This window comes from Scylla paramamosain, chromosome 11 (assembly GCF_035594125.1).
Source record: "Scylla paramamosain isolate STU-SP2022 chromosome 11, ASM3559412v1, whole genome shotgun sequence".
NCBI classification, from domain to species: domain Eukaryota; kingdom Metazoa; phylum Arthropoda; class Malacostraca; order Decapoda; family Portunidae; genus Scylla; species Scylla paramamosain.
This window is the reverse complement of record NC_087161.1, coordinates 11,356,786-11,381,241: the sequence shown is the minus strand read 5'-3', so window position 1 is coordinate 11,381,241 and position 24,456 is coordinate 11,356,786. Positions and strand designations below refer to the sequence as shown.

General features: G+C 38.6%; 1 protein-coding gene across 1 annotated transcript in view; it reads left to right on the top strand.

Annotated features, from left to right (window-relative positions):
• LOC135104948 (bromodomain-containing protein 7-like) overlaps positions 1-24,456 on the top strand; it is a 192,221-nt gene that overhangs the window by 34,204 nt on the left and 133,561 nt on the right. The window contains 3 exon segments of the mRNA XM_064012763.1: positions 4,487-4,563; positions 11,096-11,192; positions 11,542-11,694. Of these exon segments, the coding sequence (XP_063868833.1) occupies positions 4,487-4,563; positions 11,096-11,192; positions 11,542-11,694 (327 nt within the window).

Here is a 24,456-nt window from a genome sequence, read left to right as displayed (position 1 = left end):
TTTAGGAACAGGCTGAATGTAGGCAAACTTCCAGCAAGAAGGAAAGGTAGATGTTGACAGACAGAGCTGAAAGAGTTTGACTAGGCAAGGTGCAAGCACAGAGGCACAGTTTCAGAGAACAATAGGAGGGACCCCATCAGGTCCATAAGCCTTCCAAGGGTTTAGGCCAGCGAGGGCATGGAAAACATCATTGCAAAGAATTTTGATAGGTGGCATGAAATAGTCAAAGGGTGGAGGAGAGAGAGGAACAAGCCCAGAATCATCCAAGGTAGAGTTTGTAGCAAAGGTTTGAGCGAAGAGTTCAGCCTTAGAGATAGATGTGATACCAGTGGTGCCATCTGGTTGAAATAAAGGAGGGAAAGAAGAAGCAGAGTTATTGGAGGTATTTTTGGCTAGATGCCAGGAGTCATGAGGGGAGTTAGATCTTGAAAGATTTTGACACTCTGTTAATGAAGGAGTTTTTGGCTAGTTGGAGAACAGACTTGGCATGGTTCCAGGCAGAAATATAAAGTGCATGAGATTCTGGTGATGGAAGGCTTAAGTACCTTTTGTGGGCCAACTCTTCATCTCGTATAGCATGAGAACAAGCTGTGTTAAACCAAGGTTTGGAAGGTTTAGGTTAAGAAAAAGAGTGAGAAATGTACGCCTCCATGCCAGACACTATCACCTCTGTTATGCGCTCAGCACACAAAGACAGGTCTCTGACACAGGAGCATTAGTCATTCCAAGAAAAATCAGCAAAATATCTCCTCAGGTCCCCCCAACTAGCAGAGGCAAAACATCAGAGGCACCTTCGCTTAAGGGAATCCTGAGGAGGGATTGGGGCGATAGGACAAGATACAGATATGAGATTATGATCGGAGGAGCCCAATGGAGGAGAGAGGGTGACAGCATAAGCAGAAGGATTAGAGGTCAGGAAAAGGTCAGGAATGTTGGGTGTATCTCCAAGATGGTCAGGAATATGAGTAGGGTGTTGCACCAATTGCTCTAGGTCGTGGAGGATAGTAAAGCTGAAGGCTAGTTCACCAGGATGATCAGTGAAGGGAGAGAAAAGCCAGAGCTGGTAGTGGACATTGAAGTCTCCAAGAATGGAGATCTCTGCAAAAGGGAAGAGGGTCAGAATGTGCTCCATTATGGAAGTTAAGTAATCAAAGAATTTTTTATAGTCAGAGGAATTAGATGAGTGGTTTACAGGACAGATAAGATTAGTTTGAGAGTGACTCTGTAGTCGTAGCCAGATGGTGGAAAACTCAGAAGATTCAAGAGTGTGGGCACAAGAGCAGGTTAAGTTGTTGCACACATAAATGCAGCATCCAGCTTTGGATAAAAAATGAGGATAGAGAAAGTAGGAGGGAACAGAAAAGGGGCTACTGTCAGTTGCCTCAGACACCTGAGTTTAACTGAGGAAAAGATGAGGTTTAGAAGAGGAGAGGTGGTGGTCTACAGATTGAAAATTAGATCTTAGACTGCAAATGTTGCAGAAGTTAATGAAGAAAAAGTTGAGGGGGGTGCCAAGACACTTAGTGTCGTTGTCAGAAGGGCAGTCCAACCTGGGGACATTTGTGGTCCCCTCCCCAGATGGGGTCTCTGAGGCTTGTGTAGGAGTCGCCACGATAGTTTTGAAATTTTGAGTGAAGGGTGTGTGTGTTATTAGGTGTTTGTAGTTTTGTGTCGAGGAGGAGACTTGCCCCCTTGTGTTGTGAGACAAAGGGAAACATTCAGTGAGGTCACAGCTGGGTGATTTGGTGCAGGGCCTATTATGGGTTACAAGGTCATTCTGGTCTCTTGCACCCTGTCAATAAACGGTCATAACACCAGGTTCTGCTCCCCTTCTCAGCCGCCACTACCTGAGTCAGCCTACTTACACTGCCACTTCCTGTGCAGTACAGTGCAGAGCCTGATTCACCTCCACAGGGTCCTTCTGGCCTCCTCTAGTGAATTACACAGCTGAGGTCACCAGTCTTTATCATACCCACAGTCAAGGAAATAGTTCAACAATTCCAACAAATGAGAAAGGATCAATAGTTACGTTTAGGGAGAGACAATCGCAATGAGAGACAACCACATGTGAGTGGCTGGATGTGACAAGGGGTCAAGCACCCAAAGTAAACAAACGAGTAAATTCCATTTAAAGGTAACCAAACTGTGTGTGTCGGTCGTTCACCATCGCTTTACTTTACCTGTCTAGTGTGTACTGTACAGTCTATGCTTTTCTTGGCTTTTATGTGATATACATCTGATTTTGCTTTGTTGAATAATTAAAGAGTTATAAAATGAAGAATGATGCAGTGTTTTAAGTAGGAGATATTTTCAGATTTTGAAACTTTCACACAGCTCAGCAAACCACTGAACAAAAAGTAATTCACTAAGAACAGACTCAGACTCCTAAGTAAGACACTTTCTCTCTCTCTCTCTCTCTCTCTCTCTCTCTCTCTCTCTCTCTCTCTCTCTCTCTCTCTCTCTCTCTCTCTCTCTCTCTCTCTCTCTCTCTCTCTCTCTCTCTCTCTCTCTCTCTCTCTCTCTCTCTCTCTCATCACAATAAACCATCTTAGGGCAGTGAGACAGTTTATTGTGAGGATCTGTTGTTGTTTATTGTCATCATTTTTATCTTCTACTCTTTAAAAGATTCACAAGTGATTTGCCTTTCCTTGTCAAGATCACGTGAGAGAAAGAGAGAGAGAGAGAGAGAGAGAGAGAGAGAGAGAGAGAGAGAGAGAGAGAGTGCACTATCACCATGGTAATTTGCTGTGTTGCCAAACTAACATGTGATGGTACTCTCTCTCTCTCTCTCTCTCTCTCTCTCTCTCTCTCTCTTAGCAATAGATAAGTAATAATTGTACCTTAATAACATAGCTTCCTATAATAACTTGACAAAACATAAGGATATTGGCATTACCAATGCCACATGACAGTTTGGGCTGGCTGGTGTAACACTTGTTGATAGAGAAAACTTATGTGCTCCCCTGCAGTGAAGTTTTTATTGTCATTTTATGAAAACTTTCATGTGTGTAACACTAATTTTTTTTAGTAACAATTGTGTACACTGATATTTTGCATTTAGAATTAACCTTCATTATCAACAGGTGCTTCAAACATCTGATATTTATTGAATGAGATGATGATGACAGTAGCATGGTTGATGAGATATACACTACTATGATTAATAAATGGTAGCTGCACCCACAATAGAGATACAATTGGAATACTGCCCTCATGTTAAATCTACCCATGTCCAACAGCGTGTTATAGCCTCTAGCCGAGTAATGTAGTTTACATCCCCTTGGATGGCAGGCCTTGTCAGGGCCTGGGGAGGGAGTAAAGTTCACAATACAGCTCCTCACTTAAGTCATCTGCAACTGAGCAGCCTCAGCCAACAGTAGCATTTAACACAAAACAAGTACACAGACAAAGTGACATGAATACTGACAGGTCCCCACAAACAAACAGGAAGGTAGTTCACCTCTCACATTATCATCAAGTACTCAGCTGGCTTTAGCACCACCAAGGAGTCACGTTCCCCAATATCAGTGTGTTGCAAATAACTATACTCATAGGCAGACTGAAGTGGAGACTTCTAGAACTGGTGTGTACAGCCTTTAAGTACTCAGTTATCCCCTGAAAGCGACTGACCTGTCTAACTTTTAAAAGTCACCCCAGCTTCCTCCAAACCACGCGGTCTGCCTTTGTATGCCTATCACAAGTTGTAGCTAGACTGTGATTGCCTGTGGGAATGCCTTGTGCATTGAATTCTCACTGGGCATGACTCATGCTGGAGAGAAAAAGGGGGGGAGGGTGCACCTCACCCCACTACACTCGCCTCCCCTCTCACTGATGAACTGCTGAGATAGATAAAACACTTTACTTCAGAAAATTCTAGTGACTAAACTTGGATTATATTCAAGAATATAATCTTTATATATATTTAAGAATCTAATTATATTCAAGAGCAACTCTTGTGCTATTAACTACTTAAGGCTTAACAAGATTGACTAAAGGGGAAGTACTGAAATTAATTTGGGAAGGAAGAGGGGTGAAGAGTATAAAACTTTTAATATAACAGCTTGTGGGGCAAAGACTCATCAAACAGTGGGCATACCCACCTCTGCTCTTACTCACTCACTGACTCACTCACTAGTCAATCTTTTTCTCTTCTCTTTCTCTCTCATCCTCCCTTCTTCCCCACTTCATACTCTCACTTCTTCTTTCATTAATTCTTACTTCTTGTCTTTGTCTTACATCACTGCTTGCAACAGTATATATATATATATATATATATATATATATATATATATATATATATATATATATATATATATATATATATATATATATATATATATATTGTATATATACAGAGTGCGGCAGAAATACCTCCCATATATTTCCTTTTGTTAGCCTTTAAAATGTGGAAGGTATTTTTGCTGCACCCTATGTATATTATATGTTTTATTGTCATCTCTCATATGAAGCACCTCTATGCCACCAGGGTGAAGATGACCACCAGGCTGAGGACGAGAGTTCAAAGTCTCGCTCGCGACACTCCCATCATGATGATGGAACCAGGTGTGTAAGGTACTTTTCTCAAATTCTCTTGATTATTATATCCAGGTTAAAACTAATCTTTGTCTTCTCTTCATTGCTTTCATTTCCATTTTTTGAATAATGCTGGTTGTAGCATTTTTCTTCTGGTGAAAAAGCTTACCCTGTTTTAGATATATCCTTGTGCAAGGTATCTTGCTAGATGAACTTATGGGATATCTACTTATATCTCTCTTCCTATATAAATTTTTTGTTTGTAAGAACTGCTCTTCTCCAGGAAATGGTCGTGATAAAAGACAGTGTAAATTCCTGTCTTTGTTATTCGTGCTTGCACGCTCAAATATTCCAGTTCTTTCTCCCTTTACTCTTACATACCATCTCAGGGACTGCCACATGTAACAGGGATTGCCATGGGTAGGTCTGACAGCTTCTTGCAGCTTCCCTATTTCTTATGTTATTCTTATAACATTCTGTCCTATTGTGTGAAGATCTTCCTCTTGCCTTTACTGCACATATAAACACTTTCAAACTCTCCATTACTTATCTTTGTCACTTTAATATGTGCCATAAACACTTTCAAACTCTCCATTACTTATCTTTGTCACTTTAATATGTGCCATAAACACTTTCAAACTCTCCATTACTTATCTTTGTCACTTTAATATGTGCCATTCTGTATGTGTAGTTTTATATATATATATATATATATATATATATATATATATATATATATATATATATATATATATATATATATATATATATATATATATATATATATAAAGGAGGGGCACCAACCAAGGGCAAAATATTTACAAGAAAAATAATGCCACTGAGGTGCTAGTCTCTAAGCAGGTTAGAGAATGGTCATCAAAATTTAAAGGATAAGTGTATTGAAATCTCCCTCTGGAAAGAGTTCAAGTCATAGGAAGGAGGAAATACAGAAACAGGGAGGGAGTTCCAGAGTTCACCAGAGGAAGGGATGAATGATTGAAAATACTGGTTAACTCTTGCATTAGAGAGGTGGACTGAATAAGGCTGAGAGAAAGAAGAAAATCTTGTGCAGCGAGGCTGTGGGAGGAGAGGAGGCATGTGGTTAGCAAGATCAGGAGAGCAGTTATCATGAAAATAGTGGTAGAAGATAACAAGAGAAGCAACACTGTGGTAATGAGAGAAATGCTAAAAGCAGTCAGTTAGAGGAGAGGAGTTGATAAGATGAAAGTTTTTGATTCCACCCAGGAAGATTTGGGATGTCAAGGGTATAATTTGCTATAGCTGTCTTTTGTTCAGACATTCACTCCAGCATAAAGTATGTGCTGTTCCACCTCGTGGGAACGTCCTGTACTAGTTTGTGTTGAGGAAGTTCATGGTCTTTCTGCAGGTGTGCCAGCTTGCTGTAAGCCAAAGGAGAATGATTGAAGTGACCAACAGTCTGCTTGCATTGTGCATTGATGTCTTTTAGCAATCTGTTCAAATATGCTGTCATGTATCACAAGTTATAAGGTGTGCAGAAAGCTTGACAAACTTTCATGCCCTGTTCCTTCAATGTCTTTTACTATGTTGGTACCATTGTATCTTGTGAAAAGATGCAATTTGTAAGCTGGTATATTGAATTCTTACAATGTATCTTTAAGGACTGCAGTGATATGGGCTGCAGTGTGTGAATGGTGTGGGAATGGTCTTACTCTTAGTACAACAGTCTTTTGTTCAAAATTTAGATTCAAACAGTGAGCATTTAAACTAATAAAAGAAGTATCACAATTGTTTGTCCAAATATCAGTGGTGAAACTGATATGCTCTGCTTCATTATCAACAGCTCTCATTATCTCAAACATGGACAGTACAATCTTCTCAGAAAAGTACTTCCTGCTTGGCAGTTGAGAGTTTGGTTTCAGTTTTTTATGAGCCTCAAAAATCCAACATCTTCAACTATAGAGTAAGGCTGACATCTACAGCAATCATTTCCCCCTATAGCATAGTGTATAGTTTGTGACTGAGCACTGTTTATGTCCCAGATTTTTCTCAGCTCAAGTATTTGCTCCAAGGTAGGCTGAGTATCACTGTTGCTACAAGAGAGTAAAGTTTTGTGAGTTTTGTCAGATTGACATTCACCTAATCTTCATTTGTTTTTCAAATAGTTATTTTCCTCAGTTACCAGCAGTTGTTCTTTTCAAGTTCTTGTTTATGCTTACTTTGTAGGTGTTTTCTCAAATTAGTTGTGTTAAATGATTTCTCCTCTTTACCTTCTCTTGACAAAGATATGTCACATAGTTTGCACTCAACCTCTTCTCCATCATCTTTAGACACTGTAGAATTTCCACACAATACTACTCCTGTGATGCCCTGTAGCCATAATAATGATGGTAATGAAGTGCAGAGCTGAACTTGCCCAGACAGATGGTAGTGAGTCTGTGTCTTCACTTAAGAGTCCAAGCCAAATCTAAAAGAAATCAAAACAGCTATATCGTACTTTGCATCTAATAACTGTCCCTGATACTTACTGTATCTGTGTTAATAAAATTACGAATGAAACTAAACTTATCACACTGATCTTGATTTTACAGTTTTCTTTCATGAGCTGATGTAGGAGTTAACTTAAGTATTAGACACAAAAAGAAGACTCTTAAAGTCTGTTTTTTTTTAATGTAGGAAGGATGCTGGCCAAGGGCAACAACAATCCAATAAATAAATATGCCCACTGAAATGCCAGTCCCATAAAAGGGTCAAAGCAGTGGTCAAAACTTGATGAATAAGTGTCTTGAAACCTCCCTCTTGAAGGAATTCAAGTCATAGGAAGGTGGAAATACAGAAGCAGGCAGGGAGTTCCAGAGTTTACCAGAGAAATGGATGAATGATTGAGAATACTGGTTAACTCTTGTGTTAGAGAGGTGGACAGAATAGGGGTGAGAGAAAGAAGAAAGTCTTGTGCAGCGAGGCCACGGAAGGAGGGGAGGCATGCAGTTAGCAAGATCAGAAGAGCAGTTAGCATGAAAATAGTGGTAGAAGACAGCTAGATATGCAACATTGCGGCGGTGAGGGAGAGGCTGAAGACAGTCAGTTAGAGGAGAGGAGTTGATGAGACGAAAAGCTTTCGATTTCACCCTGTCTAGAAGAGCAGTATGAGTGGAACCCCCCCAGACATGTGAAGCATACTCCATACATGGACGGATAAGGCCCTTGTACAGAGTTAGCATCTGGGGGGATGAGAAAAACTGGTGGAGACATCTCAGAACGCCTAACTTCATAGAAGCTGTTTTAGCTAGAGATGAGATGTGAAGTTTCCAGTTCAGATTATAAGTAAAGGACAGACTGAGGATGCTCAGTGTAGAAGAGGGGGACAGTTGAGTGTCATTGAAGAAGAGGGGATAGTTGTCTGGAAGGTTGTGTCGAGTTGATAGATGGAGGAATTGAGTTTTTGAGGCATTGAACAATACCAAGTTTGCTCTGCCCCAATCAGAAATTTTAGAAAGATCAGAAGTCAAGCGTTCTGTGGCTTCCCTGCGTGATATGTTTACCTCCTGAAGGGTTGGACGTCTATGAAAAGATGTGGAAAAGTGCAGGGTGGTATCATCAGCATAGGAGTGGATACGACAAGAAGTTTGGTTTAGAAGATCATTAATGAATAATAAGAAGAGAGTGGGTGACAGGACAGAACCCTGAGGAACACCACTGTTAATAGATTTAGGAGAAGAACAGTGACCGTCTACCACAGCAGCAATAGAATGGTCAGAAAGGAATCTTGAGATGAAGTTACAGAGAGAAGGATAGAAACCGTAGGAGGGTAGTTTGGAAATCAAAGCTTTGTGCCAGACTCTATCAAAAGCTTTTGATATGTCCAAGGCAACAGCAAAAGTTTCACCAAAATCTCTAAAAGGAAAGCCAGAAGATCACCAGTAGAGCGGCCTTGACGGAACCCATACTGGCAATCAGATAGAAGGTTGTGAAGTGATAGATGTTTAAGAATCTTCCTGTTGAGGATAGATTCAAAAACTTTAGATAGGCAGGAAATTAAAGCAATAGGACGGTAGTTTGAAGGATTAGAAAGGTCACCCTTTTTAGGAACAGGTTGAATGTAGGCAAACTTCCAGCAAGAAGGAAAGGTAGATGTTGACAGACAGAGCTGAAAGAGTTTGACTAGGCAAGGTGCAAGCACGGAGGCACAGTTTCGGAGAACAGTAGGAGGGACCCCATCAGGTCCATAAGCCTTCCGAGGGTTTAGGCCAGCGAGGGCATGGAAAACATCATTGCGAAGCTCTGACGACTTAGTACCTCTGGAATGCCCCCCCAGGGGATGAACACACAGAAGTATCTCCACCTTTCTGTATCCAACAACACTCCCTCCTTGCTTGTTCAAGCACTCCTCCCCATCCATAGCTCTCTCTAAAAGGTACTCCTCCACCCTGCCCTATCTTTCAAGTGGTCTTCTCTCCTATTAGGACTCTTGAGCTCGCTTTCATACACCTTCACAACTCCTTACTCCCCATCCTCCAAACATGACCAAACCACTTCAGTATATTTCTCTTTACCTACTCCACCACTCCACAATTCACTCCATTTGCACATGTATTTATGTCACATCTCTCACTGCTCACCGTCTCCCATCTGGTCTCTCCAAAGACTCCTCTCAGGTAGCTCATTTCCACAGCAAGTACTCTTGACTATTATACCCTAGTCTATGTCCATGTCTTTGATTGATATGTTAATGTTGTCAGGAAAATACTGTTCCTCAAGCCCCATTTAACCTCCATGGTCACATTCCTTCTTTCCATAATTCTTGCAAGTGATCCCATGACACTCCTGCCCTCCACAACTCTTATTATTTCTCCATCCATCTCTCCATGTTTGCATAACATTGTTCCTAGATACATGAACTCTTGTACTACCTTCATCCTCTCTCCTATCACTATCCCACAACTTTTTACTTATAGCTCATTAACCCTATAAGCAAGGTAAAGTGGGAACATACACAGTGGCAGTGCATGGCTGCAGTGCTCATCTCCATCCCACTAGCCCTTGAGCCTGTGGTGAGTAAGAATCCTCTGTCCTGAGACACAGGGCTAGAATGAAATCCAGGTTTCCACACTTTACCTTTCCCAGGTTTCCCAAGGTACCCATCTATCAACCAACTAAGGGATGGATGAACAACTGGGTGGGCCGTGCACCAACTGCTGAGGCCAGGATCGAACCCAGGCCCGCAGATTCATAGCTAGACATGCTGACCACTGCACCACAGAAGCACATATTAACCCTATACAGCATGGCAAGGTAGCAGTTCATGGTTAACCCAACTATTAATACCCACCCCAATGAGTTTCGACAAGGAGCAGGGGAGGAGGTGCCTCATGAAGTCTGACTCAGTTAGGTTAGCTTTACCTTAATTGCCATACATTTTGACAGGAGACTGTGAAAAAATACGCAGACCCTGGCAGCGTGCCCCATTGCAGGGCAGCCGTCTGACTGACTGAGGCAGGCAAATGGGGCGAGTGGAGGGGCTCCACCAATCCCACTCCGAACCTATTAAACCTGTATTGTACATGTCCGCAGTACCAAAGGCCATACTGTATACTAGTATTATATACTTGTGTTCAAAGTAATATGAATCTTATCACTTATTGATGAAAATTAAATCAATGGAAATTCCAAACTATGTAGTATCTTGATACTAGATAATTACACTTTTCTGATGTTTTCAACAATTTAGAAAATCCAATTTCTGTTGAACAAAATTATTTGCAATGAGTAACATGTGATGTACAAAACTCCTTCAAGTATCAGTAGTATTGGCAGAAAATCAGCCGATACTGATACCAATACTGATACTCTTAAAATGTACCGATACCATCGATACCAATACCGACACCGATACATCAGTACATCCCTACATCTGTGATCTAAACCAGATTTCTTGTCCTACCTACTCTTATGCTGATGATACCACCGTGCAGATTTCCCACGTCTTTTTGTAGACATCCAACCCTTCAGAAAGTAAACAGCTCATGCAAGGAAGCCACAGAACACCTGACTTTTGATCTCTCTAAAATTTCTGATTTGGGGCAGAGCAAATTTACTAATGTTCAATTCCTCAAAAACTCAATTCCTCCATCTATCAACTTGAACAAACCTTCCAGATAACTATCCCCCTCTTCTTCAGTGATACCTGACTGAACCCCTCTTCTGCTCTGAACATCCTCAGTCTGTCCTTTACTTATAACCTAAACTGGAAACTTTAGGTCTCATTTCTAACTAAAACAGCTTCTATGAACTTAGGTGTTCTGAGTCATCTTTACCATTTTTTCCTTATCCTTTCAGCCGCTAATTCTGTACAGGGACCTTATCTGTTCACGTATGGAGTATGCTTAACATGTTTAGGGGGGGGTTCCACTCTTATTTCACAATTGACCAGTGATCTGTTTCATTGTTATATTTTATGCTCTGGTATACCTTAGTTTTTTACTGAAGTTATATTTGACATATATTCTTGTCCTGTAGTACCCAACCTAGCATGCTTCTGTTTCTTATAAGTATTTTGAGCTAAGGCATTCTTTGTACTTTTTAGAGAAAAGCACAAGAAATCTAAAAAGAAGAAGAAAAAGAAGGAAAGAGAAAAGGACAAAGAGAGACACAAGCATCGCCACCATCGTGACAAAATAGAGGTAATGTTTTCTTTCAATAATTTTGTTGAATTTTTTTTAGTTGTTTAATTTTTATACACACTGAGGTGCAAGCCCCTAAAGAAAAAGGGCCTAAACAATTATCCAAAATTGGAGAAGTATCTTGTGTCTACAGTCTACAGTCTCTACAAATGAAGAAAACTAGTATCCACCTCTTCTGTAGGGCCATAGTGAATTTTTTATTTTTATTTTTTTATTTATTTTTTTTTATTATTTATTTATTTATTTATTTATTTATTTATTTTTATTTTTTTTATTAATTAATTGATTTATTTTTATTTTATTATTATTATTATTTTTATTATTATTATTATTTTTTTTTTTTTTTCAGGTTGTAGGAGAGGATGCTGTCATGGATGAGCAACCTCCCCCGTCCAAAAAACCACACTTAGAAGTGATTGGAGCAAGTGGCAACAGGTCATCTCCCATCTTGGAGCCAAGCATAACTAGTTACAAAGAAAAGGAGGCAAACTCAGCTCTCATGGTTAGTATGCTTGATTTCTTTTTTATATATTGACATATTTAAGTTGCAGTAGAAATACTAATGCAGTACTCCCTAAGATAAGGGCTTTACACGTTCAGTTTTCCATAATGCAGTTTTACTCAAAATTAATGTTTTTGAGAGAATAAGAACATCTGCTTTCTGCTTATAGAGGTGAGGATGGGATTAAAGGTGAGGCCTTCAATGAGATATTGAATGTCATTATTATTATTATTTTTTATTTATTTTTATATATTTATTTATTTTTTTTATTTATTATTTTTTTTCATTGATTGTTTATTTATCATTGATCTCTCAGCAACAGTTTTGCATTGTAAACAGTTTCAACATTGTTTTTCACTCTTTATACTTCTATGATCTATTCTGTAGCTCTGCATATTGAAAGCAATGTAGCATCATTGTTAAGGCTGTAGACATTATTTATCCACTTGACACCATAGTTGCTATGACCACTTCACTTATTGCCTGAGGTTGCTTTCACCACATTTTCACTGTATTCATGCAACACAGTTTACTCGCAATGTCTTCATATATCCTAGAAAATATAACATCATACGTAAGGCCACAAACAACTTTCACTTAACACTATGCTGGACTGCTCCTCTTCCCTTAAGGAGCCCACTGCTCATAATATTATCTTGCAGTCATCTTAAGCATGCAAACACATCTTGTGATCAGTTAGCAAGGATATGGCCACTGTTGTGTTAAATAATGGCCAGATATTATAGGGGTTAGTAGGATGTAAGTTTGAATCTCTTCTCATTTGAAGACAATGTGGGTTTTCATTTATTTTGTGCTATAGCTTTAGTTTATATAGTAGCAAATAGGTATGGCATATAAATTGAGGATTTATGACCTTGTGACCTAACAGCCAACCTGACCAAGACACCTCAGTTAGTTTGGTGTGGTATAGAGCTCAAGCCTCCTTTAGTCATTGGGGTCAACTTTGTTATGTTATGGATTCAAATAGGATCATAAGTCAGATTTTGTCAGAGTCACATAAATTTAAGATAAATTTGTGAATTATGTTATCATTTTAAAGACCTTAATTTATTTCTTTTTTTTATCTATATACCAGGCTAGTATACTTAGAAAAGTAGCATAGTAAAGATGGCCACAAATACACATTATTCTTTGATTTAAAAGAAAATTAAATAAAGGACAAAATGATAAGGGGACAGTGAAAATCTAAATGATAACACTAATTTAATGACTGGGAAAGAGAAAGAAATAGGATTAGAATTAAGTTAGCTCAGAAAATATGAAAAATGTGAATAAATCACTAAAAATAACCTTTCTAAATAGTTTCATGATTAAAGTGATATCGAAAAATACCTGGAAGATGACTCTGAGGACTGAAAGCATACGTGGTTTTATAGATGCTTCAACAGAGCAGATAAAGAAATGATAAGGTGAAAGAAATGAGAAAAATTGTAAAAAATCAGAGTAAGAGGAGAGGCATTTTTCCAACAAAGGCTTAAGTGTAATTCATATCAAGAGTGTGCCATCTAAGTAGTGATCTGGGGCAATCATCAGTTAGTTACTTTAATGATTTGAGCTGAATCGTCTATCTTCAATATCAAGAATTGTTATGAAGGTTAAAACTTGATGATTGTATATATATTTGTATTGAAGTCACAAGTTAAATCTTAAAATACCAATTGATATACTAGTTTGTGTAAATATAATGCAAAGAAAGATAGAGTAACAAAAAGCTGATGGTGGAATTTTCATTTTTGACAAGACATGTCAAGAAATAAAATTGTTAAAATAAGAAAAGTTGAATATGGAAGTAGATCTTATAACATAGGGAAGGAGGGATCACAGTCATGCTGTCCAAGTTAAGAGCAAAAAACATTCTGAATTAGTGGAAATAACTGGGAGACATATCAAGACCTTGCTACTGTGCTGGTACCATTGGCACCACAGCATGTACCACTGCTGGCATCAAAAGTATGTGCTGGTTAGTCTGGTCACACATTAAATCTTGTTGAGAAAACCAAATTTTTACCCAATTTTGGTGAGCTACACTCAAAAATCAAACTGACAAAAAAATAAGTAAAGATATTTGCTAATTAAACTTTATAACTAAGTTACCAAACTGGATTCTATTATTGAGGGGGATGATGGAGAAAGGAAATATGGAATAATACTTTTTGGGATTTATTTGGCAAAAATAATGTTAAATAATTAATCACTTCAAAAACCATAATTATATAAATAGTTGATGCTGACTCAAATGGATAGGAAACCTTAACACTAATAGCCAGGCAGAAGAGGATTCCTTACCTAGTAAACCTCCTTGGCCAGCCAAGATGGTCTCTCCCAAAGCAGAGAGTGGTCACAGGTGGCTAGTGCCTGGCATCCATGGCCTAGCTGATCTCTGGGGGGGGGGGGGGGTGATGCAGGCTAGGACATGGTGATAGCTACCGCCACTGTTAGACCAGAATCCACCATGACTGCTAGGACCATCTTGTCCATCAGCCTCTAGTCACCACCATTAATTGCCACTGACTAGCTGCACCTACATTGGGGATGGGATCATCACTCCCATAAGTCCAGCAGCCTGGTGTTGTGTTGCCACTAGGTTTATGTTTCTCCTCTACTCACTGTGTCTCCTGGGAATTAGACCTAGACCAGGAGAGCATAAGTCTGCCTATTCCAAGAACTGTAGCCAGAAAAAATGCCAGAATGTATACTAGATACATCTATATGTGGGAAGCTGGCATCACAGGAGTGACCACCTCTTTTTCCTGTACTACTTTTTAATGTAAGATGGTCACTGGCCAAGGGAAACAAAACTGGAGGGGAAAAAAATCCCACTTAGGCATCAATCCCAAAAGAGACATCAAGAGAATCATTGAAAGTTGAAGGATAAGTGTCTTGAAACATCCCTCTTGAAAGAGTTTGTCATAGGAAGGAGGAAGTACAGAAGCAGGCAGGGAGTTACTGGACCTGTCTTAACATCTCCTTGTACCTAATTCCTCTAACCTGTACATCTACATGGTTTTGCTACTATTTTTTGCAAATTAGCCTCACCTGAGTGAGTTACGTTTGATCACCAACAGAAACACACACAGCATGGATGACTCAAACTACCAAGTAAGAGAGCGGTGGGGAATGAGAAATTTTCAGGGAAGACTAGCACAAGATAATCCTCCCATTATAAAATGATGCACAAAAAATATAAGATAGATCTGAGAAGATAGCACTAATGAAAGGCTTTAATAGCAGCATAAAATTGGAAAATGTCAAGCAACGGCAACAGAAAATCACAAGAATAGTTAAGAACTTAGTCTGACACAACATTTCTTAGAAAATAATGTATTTAGCAAAATATTAAAATGATAATGGATGAACTTTACTGTTGGACTTATTGTTTACCAAAAATTAAAATTAAATAGAAAATGTAGAATATGCTCACTGATACATATAGGAATTCACACATAAATATAGACTTTTCAAGAAATTGAAGGAAGACTTGGACAAATTAAATGGCTGGATCAATGTTTATATTTAGATGGAATTTGATGTAGATGAGTGTTGTATGAAAAAGTTTTGTAAATGATGAAAAGCCTGAATGGGTTACAGCAGTGTCCATCCTTTTCTTTTTAAGTTTATGCACTCTTCCAGGAGGTTTTGAGAAATTGATGTATATTTTTTTACTGGTCCTCAAGGAAACAAGTAGCATCATATTGATGGTGTAGCCATTGGTTCTCCCGTGGGTGTGCTCATGGCCAACTTCTTTATGGGCTGCATGGTGGAAGAAGTGTTTAAAAAGACTGAGAAGCCTGATGTATATTGCCGCTCTATTGACAACATATTCATCAAGATTACAAGCAGTGCTGGTACTGACCAGCTCAAACATTGCCTTGAAGAAATTTCTGGTCTCAACTTCACCATAGAACATAGTGTAAATGGTACCATGCCCTTCCTCAACATCCTTGTGAAGCAACAGCAAGTTGCTTGATATACAGCAGTATATATCAAGCCAACTAATTCTGGGCACTGCCTTAATGGAAGGAGTGAATGTCCTGACAGATATAAGGATTCTACTATTGGTGCTTACATCTGAAGAGCACTCACACACTAAAGTACTTGGCAACACAAAAAAAGAAAATGGTATTATGACAAGTTGAACTGTGAAGATGTTAAAAAAATGTTTATAACATGTTTTACTTATGTTCTCTATTTTCAACAATTAATCATTGAATGCTTAAATATATTATTGCATTAAGTAGGAAAAACTCTCATGAACACAATAGTGTGATCAGAATACTGATAAAGCTCCAGATATTGAAAACACAGAGTCATTTATAGCAACATGTCACTTGCCACAACCATCACAGTGGCATGACACTTGGCGTGGCTTGTGCAGGCCAGTTCTATATGATCAGGTCTGTGATGTGTTTAAAAATTAGAACACCCCTCAGCCACTGGGGGAAGGTCCTCTAAGTTGCTCCACAGCTTAAAGCTCCTTTTACCTGGTTACACAAATAGTGAAAAGAAATATCAAGCACACAGACCCAGAAAGGGAGTTAAAGCTCCAAATATACTATATGAACAAGAAAACCAGCCACCTCCTACTTAGAAACAGTCCCCACGTAGAAAGAGAGACAACCCAGAGGTCACATGCTATGTATAAGTTCACCTGTAAATTAAGAAACTGTGAAGTCCTCCCTTCAACTTACATCGGCATGACTCGACAAAGCTGTCTTGACGGCTCACCTGCTACCTAACATCCGGAGCCCAAGAGTACACCTACAGCAGCAGCCCAGCATCAAGATCACAAGAAAAGAACTAGAAGAAAACACTAAAATCTTAGATATGTGTCCAGATGTGAGACACCTTGCAATACTTGAAGCACTGTATATAAAAGAATTCAACCCCAAGCTCAGTGTACAAGCTGAAGATTTACAGGCCCTGCCAAGCATGAGAAGGGACACTGCCACAACAGAGAGGGCCTTCAAGCCAACTGGAACCAACCAATTAGCACCTCCCACCTCCCACCACACAAAGAGCTCACCAGTCGTGCTGTACCAGCCAGTCAACGCCTCTTATGGCCCAGATCGATGTTATGGTTCATGGCATAAATACCAACCTCCCCAGTGTGTCCAGTCATTCCATAGTTACTGAGGAAGGGTTAAGAAACACAAAATCGCAATATACAAGCATGACTAGCTACAGTGAAGTCATCAACCAAACTTCAAAAGAGAAAAAGACTCTTGTTAGGTATAAAGAAAAAAAAACATGTGAAGCAGATCCATAGGAAAAGTATCAAGTCTAGTTGTCCTGTACTGAGTGTACTGATCATGTACAGGTCTTGCAACAAGTCAGGCAACAAGTCAGGAACTTAATCGTTCCTGAATGCCGTTCGAAATCTGAAATGTTAAAAAACAGAAACTATTTTCCCCATATGAATCAATGTAAAAATGGATTAATCTGTTCCTAGACACCAGTCTACCATGTCTTAGCACCTTATGACAGACACTCCCACAGTCAAGATGGCTACTTCACAACATCTCTAGCTTGCAAATTATTTATCCAGAAAGGATGTATTGAATGAACTTAGTGACACAGAACTCATCAGAAGATACTGTTTAGACTGTGCAGGTATTCTCTTTGTCACTGATCTAGTGAAGGAAGCCTTACAGAGTGACAAAGACAGGAGCAACCCACTTACCACCAAAATGAAGGTGATCATAACACTTAGACATCTTGCTGCTAGGAAAAGCTACTGGAAAAATGCAGTTGTGCAGTAGTGATGGCATTGGGGATTCATCAAGAGAGCCACAGGTGACTTGGGATTACTTCGGAGTGCTGAAAACTATTTATGTACATTGAGGCTTATCAATGGGGTCACACTTACCTTATTTCAAAGATTGAATTACTGTCTTACAGTCTGTGCCTCTCCTCCAAATATATAAAAATGAAGTATATATTTATAGAAACTATAAATTAGTAATAAACGGCAGCTTTTGCTGTTTCTCTTAATATTTGAAATCAAGTAACTTTGTTCTAGAACTGAATTATGGTACCACAAGCAGAGCAATAATGACTTCAAAATTTTGTTCAAAAAGGGAGGTGTTTGGTGACTGAGATTCCACTGTCATTTCTTTAGCATAACAGATCCGATTAAACTGTTAGTTCTACTTATGATTCTTATGTGAAAACTCAAGTTGGGTAATGTATATTAAACTATGATTTCATTTAACATTGGCCAAGTTTAATACAAGAAAATGGTCTCAAACCAAAACATATAATCAGTGCAAACAAACAAGGATTAATGCAAAAAAAAAAAAAAAATAATAATAATAATAATAATAATAATAATAATAATAATTAAAATTAAAATTTATTTAAATAAAAAAATCTGATTTACATCAAATAAGTGATTTTCAATTTTTTTTTTTTTTTTTTTTTTTTTTTTTTTTTTTTTTTTTCCAATCCTGCTATGAGCTTTGTATTTTTTACTGATTCTGACTCCTACTACCCAATTTATAACATTCCAGTAGCATTTTCCTTCATTATATTCATAAAGAGTGACAAAAGAAAGAATAGTGTTAAAAACAAGAAATAATATCAGAGAGCTAGAGAAGAAAACACCTCCATGGTGCCATGCCATGACTCTCCATTGCTGACCTTCTCCCCACTCATCTTCCTTCTCCACCTTCATGACATATCATTCTAAGGATTCTTCCTTTCATCATTCCAATAGCTACAGCCATCTTCACATCCTCTTCCACCACTTCATCCATAACATCTTCAGTAAGAAAGTTGAATTTCAGTGTTCAAATTGACCACATCCACACTGTGTTATGTTGTGACAAAAATAAAGCCATTGTACCAGAATCTAATGAGAAGACACCCACTATTGGCTAAATTGAAACTCTTTCCAATGATTTAGTAGTTGTGAGAACCGCTAGCAATGAGATTTGATATAAACAAGCTGGTAAAATTGCAGAAATGTATCTTTCTGAAGTTGGTATCAGAGTTACTGATTGTACTTGTTGAACTTGTATATCAGTGTGGAAGGGTAAATCAAAGGACAGATGTAGAGCATTTGGCTTTAATGATAAAATCCAGAATGTACACATTCAACAAGGACGCCAAGGCCTGTTTACATAAAAAAGCACTTTTTAAAAGACTTAAATTTACCCCCAGCTAAAAGAAAATGCTAAAAGTATATACAAGGAACTATAAAACTTCTCAAGTCACTTAGCCAGGAGTATAAGTAAAATCTAAACTTGCTATACGTGCTATGTTTAGTGCATAAGGAAGGCCCTAACCATTATGTTTTTTAACTTGAATGTCAAAATCATACTTTAAAAGTATTTAATGTTAATTTATATTTCATTTTTCAATAAAAAAAGAACTGGAGTTTTAACATATTTTATGAGTTTAATAATGAACATGAGGTGAGTTCAGACTCTAGCCCAGGGATGTCAGCACAACAGTAGTGGAAGGGGCAGCTTGGTCAAGCTAAAGAAAGACAGGGGCAGTTCTGTCAGGCTAACTGAATGACACACTAGTTTCTGCTTTGTGCAAAATTGTTTTCAAAATTCTGCATATCCCTTCAAGCAGCTGTGGAGATGGCTGATAGGTTGAATGCAATTAGATTTATTAAATTCCACTTGGTCCCTGTAAGCAGCTGTGTAATGACTTGGTTGTATTGGATTGAATTCAGATGGATTTGTTAAATTGTACTTACTATGGGGTGTCTGGGTGAGGTTATTAAGTTAAATGCAAAAATATAAGTTAAATTCCAGTTACTTGGACTGTGTGATGACTTGGGTTAAGTTAGTTTGAGTGCAAAAAAAGATTAATTACATTCTATTTACTCCCAGGAAGGGGTTGAGATGACTGGGTTGGCTTAAACTAGGTGTTGAATTAATTTATTATCTACCAAAATAACACACACACACACACATTTCCCAAAACACAATTTAAAATGGATTTCAGCATTGTGAGCTACAATCGCATTTCGCAGTTAATTTTATTTCATGTCTTATTTACACATTCTGCCTCCTAATCTCTGAATGCAGTAATTCTTATGTGTGCCATCAATAACATGGATGACAGTCAGGAATCCTGCAGCTAACATAACATGTTTCTGTCTCATCTCAATATCATCAGAGAGAGAGAGAGAGAGAGAGAGAGAGAGAGAGAGATATGAACATGCAATGTAGTGCATGAGCCTCAAGGGTTTTTGGCTTATGGTTGGCTGTGTTGTACCAAGGTACAAGGGCCTTTATCTCATCTTACTCCCTGCAGTGTGACTTCCTAGTGCATCCCTCAACAGGTCTACCACATATAGAATGTCACCAAGGGCAGGCAGAACTCTCTTGATTGCCTGAGCACCACTGTACTCTCATGGGATGCCTGTCCTTTGCCAAAAAAGTGAGGTGTTGGGGTGTCATCCTGCCACCTAAAAGTAATTTTAGGTGCATTAGGAGTACCCCTCACTACTCATAGCCACCAAAGGTCTTTTTAGGTCTTAAAAGTGATTATGTATTACTTTTAAGGAATTCTTAGCAGTTAAAGTTAAATTTGTCACTTAAAGTACTTTTAGCATGCTAAAAATGTATGTGTACAAGGTATGTCCAGAAAGTTTCCAGCCATTTACGATTTCAAGAAATGCTTCTAGCCTAGGAAAGTGGCACCCTACTCTCCTCCAAAGTAGTCTCCTTCAGACCTCACACACTTCTTTCAGCATCCCTTCCATGTTTCAAAACATTTTACAAAGTCCTATTTGAGATCTTTATCAGCTGGCTCGTCACATTCTTCTTAATTTCGTCTATGGACTGAAATCTCCTCCTTTTTTAACAGTGATTTTAGCTTTGGGAAAATCCAGAAATCACAGGGAGCTAGATTTGGGCTGTAGGGCAGCTGAGTGAGCTGGGTGATGGAATGTTTTGCCAAAAATCCCTGCACGACATGTAAAGAATGGGCAGGTGCATTATCATGATGAAGGATCCAGTCTCCACTAGACCACAGCTGTGGCTTTCTTCTCATTTCATCCCTCAGACAGCAAAGAATTTTGCTGTAATACTCTTTCATTATTGTTTGACTTAGAAGAGTGTACTCATGGTGGACAACACCCTGATAATCAAAAAACTCTGTCAACATGACCTTGACTTTGCTTTGACTTTGCCTTGACTTCTTCTGACATGGAGATGCAGGTAACTTCCATTGGCTAGACTGGGCTTTTATTTCTGGCTCATAGACATAGATCCACAACTCATTTCCGGTTATTACTTGTTTCAGGAAATCTGAGTCATTTGTAGCAGCTTGAAGCATGTCGTGTGGAGTTTTAGCACGAAATTCCTTCTGTTCATGGGTCAGGAGATGTGGGATGAATTTTGCCACCACGTGCATCATGCCAAGATCTTCCGTCAAAATCTCTGAAATACTTGTCTGTAGGATACCAACTCTCATACTGTCAATCACCAATTTTCATTGATTCCAGTCTTCACACGTTCAACATTTTCAGGTGTTCTGCTTGTTGAAGGCCTTCCAGAATGTGGATCACTTTCAATAGATTCTCAGCCATCTTTGAAGCATTTTTACGACATCTTTATCTGTGCTTCACTCATTGAATCATCCTGGAATGCCTTCTTAATCATTCAAATAATTTTCGCTGACGAATGTTCAAGTTTGCAACAAAACTTGACACAGATACGCTGACCTACTCGCTCAGTCATTGTCAATGCGATGGTCAAACAGTACACGCCTTCACTCAACTGTGTCTTGCTGGTAACATAGGTGTCACATGGGAGTATGGCCACACATGCATGTGCAATATTGTTTTCTGTCAGTGTTCGCCAACTTCTGTTAGGATTGTGCCACCAGTTCTGGAAATATAATGGCTGGATACTTTCCAGACAAACCTCATATACGGGCCCAGGTGCGTGCACCCTCCAGCATAAACAAACAATCAAAAGATGTGTGCTCTCCATGAGTCTTGGTCATCCTCTTTTACAGATTTTGGTGAAACTTTTGCTGTTGTCTTGGACATATCAAAAGCTTTTGATAGAGTCTGGCACAAAGCTTTGATTTCCAAACTACCCTCCTACGGTTTCTATCCTTCTCTCTGTAACTTCATCTCAAGTTTCCTTTCTGACCGTTCTATTGCTGCTGTGGTAGACTGTCACTGTTCTTCTCCTAAATCTATTAACAGTGGTGTTCCTCAGGGTTCTGTCCTGTCACCCACTCTCTTCTTATTATTCATTAATGATCTTCTAAACCAAACTTCTTGTCCTATCCACTCCTACACTGATGATACCACCCTGCACTTTTCTATGTCTTTTCATAGACGTCCAACCCTTCAGGAGGTAAACATATCACGCAGGGAAGCCACAGAACGCCTGACTTCTGATCTTTCTAAAATTTCTGATTGGGGCAGAGCATACTTGGTATTGTTCAATGCCTCAAAAACTCAATTCCTCCATCTATCAACTCGACACAACCTTCCAGACAACTATCCCCTCTTCTTCAATGACACTCAACTGTCCCCCTCTTCTACATTGAACATCCTCGGTCTGTCCTTCACTTATAATCTGAACTGGAAATTTCACATCTCATCTCTAGCTAAAACAGCTTCTATGAAGTTAGGTGTTCTGAGACGTCTCCGCCAATTTTTCTCACCCCCCCAGCTGCTAACTCTGTACAAGGGCCTTATCTGTCCATGTATGGAATATACTTCACATGTCTGGGGGGGTTCCACTCATACTGCTCTTCTAGACAGGGTGGAATCAAAAGCTTTTCGTCTCATCAACTCCTCTCCTCTAACTGACTGTCTTCAGCCCCTCTCTCACCGCCGCAATGTTGCATATCTAGCTGTCTTCTATCGCTATTTTCATGCTAACTGCTCTTCTGATCTTGCTAACTGCATGCTTCCCCTCCTTCCGCGGCGTCGCTGCACAAGACTTTCTTCTTTCTCTCACCCCTATTCTGTCCACCTCTCTAACACAAGAGTTAACCAGTATTCTCAATCATTCATCCCTTTCTCTGGTAAACTCTGGAACTCCCTGCCTGCTTCTGTATTTCCACCTTCCTATGACTTGAATTCCTTCAAGAGGGAGGTTTCAAGACACTTATTCATCAATTTTTGACCACTGCTTTGGCCCTTTTATGGGACTGGCATTTCAGTGGGCATTTTTTTTATTAGATTTTTGTTGCCCTTGGCCAGTGTCCTTCTTACATAAAAAAAATAAGTAAATAAAATAAATAAATAAAGCACAGCTTGCACACAATTTAAATAACATTAACAGTATTTATTCCTATAGATAAAGTACTTATAATTGAACTATTTCAATATTTTTTTAATACTTTACCTATTTATGATATTAACTGAGATATATATGTGTATGTGTGTGTGTGTGTGTGTGTGTGTGTGTGTGTGTGTGTGTGTGTGTGTGTGAGTGTGTGAAAATCATTTAAATTGGTGAGGAAATAAGACAAATGCATATATTTCTAATTCTAAACTGCTCATATCTGATAAATTTTGACATTTCTAATCACAAAATCTTAAAGCAGAATTAGGTGAGACTTCTTGGGGATATTGCTTTTACTAGCAACTAGCACCCTGTGAATAGATATTATGGAAAATATAAATGAGTTAGGAGTAATAAGGGGAAAGGATGACAAAAACCCAATTTTACACAAAAATGAACCCCACAGTATAAGAACATGCCACTATTTCATTTTATGTTGATATTTCAAAATGCTAGGATGCTAGACATATCAAAGGACTATTCGCAGCCAAAAAAATAAAAATAATTGGTTAGTTGTTAATGCTGCTGTATAATTTCAAGTATTGTTATACACATACTGTATTTGACAGCTTATAAGATGCATGGGCTTATAAAGACGCACCTCAGTTTCAGCAAGCATTGAAAAAAAAAAAAAAAAAGATGAATAAGCAGGTTTAAGCTCTGAAGTGAAGTGTTTCACCTGACATTTGAAGCCTTCTCATGTATTCAGGTCATTATTAGATCCCAATATTTTTCCTTGGCAAATTGTATCTTTTGTATCTTATACACAATTGCATACACATTTTGTTTCTGTGACTGTTGGGGTAATGGAATCTGAAAATTTTAAACATTATTGCATAAACTGTATTGAATGAAAACTGTGCAGACCATCACCACAAGCTGCCGTACCTCATGACACTCTCTTCACTTATAAAATATTTTGTTTTGTTAGATAGTAAGCTACTTTCTAAAAAAAAAAATAAAATAGTTTCTCATTAGCTTCAAGTTTTGTGGCACATGTATGCAAGGTAAGAATGTCAAAAGATAGGTGTAATTTCAGTTGTATGAAGGCAGTAAATCTTGTGTGTGTTGTCAGGTTTGGTGTGTAATTGACTGCGAATTTGTTTTGGTACATGCAATGTAAGCATAATTATTTAATTTCTTCCTGACTGTTATGTGAATTACTGATAAGTATGATCTTTTATGCATTGTTACCTTGCAAAAAAGATTGTTTTTGTGATGTAGAAGCGATCACTTTGTTTACATGTGCAAAAATGTTTGGGGTTTGATTGAAGGACCACTGTGGCCATAGACTTACCACCAGCCACTGCCCCAAAGCTGAACCTTGGCCCTATAAGACGCAGGCTCATTTTGGAAAAAAAAGGTGCATCATATAAGCCATCAAATGCAGTATGTGCATGTGTACATAATGTCAATACAGTACATACATGCTTCTTGCTCACTTAAAATGTTGGCAACATAAGTGCAG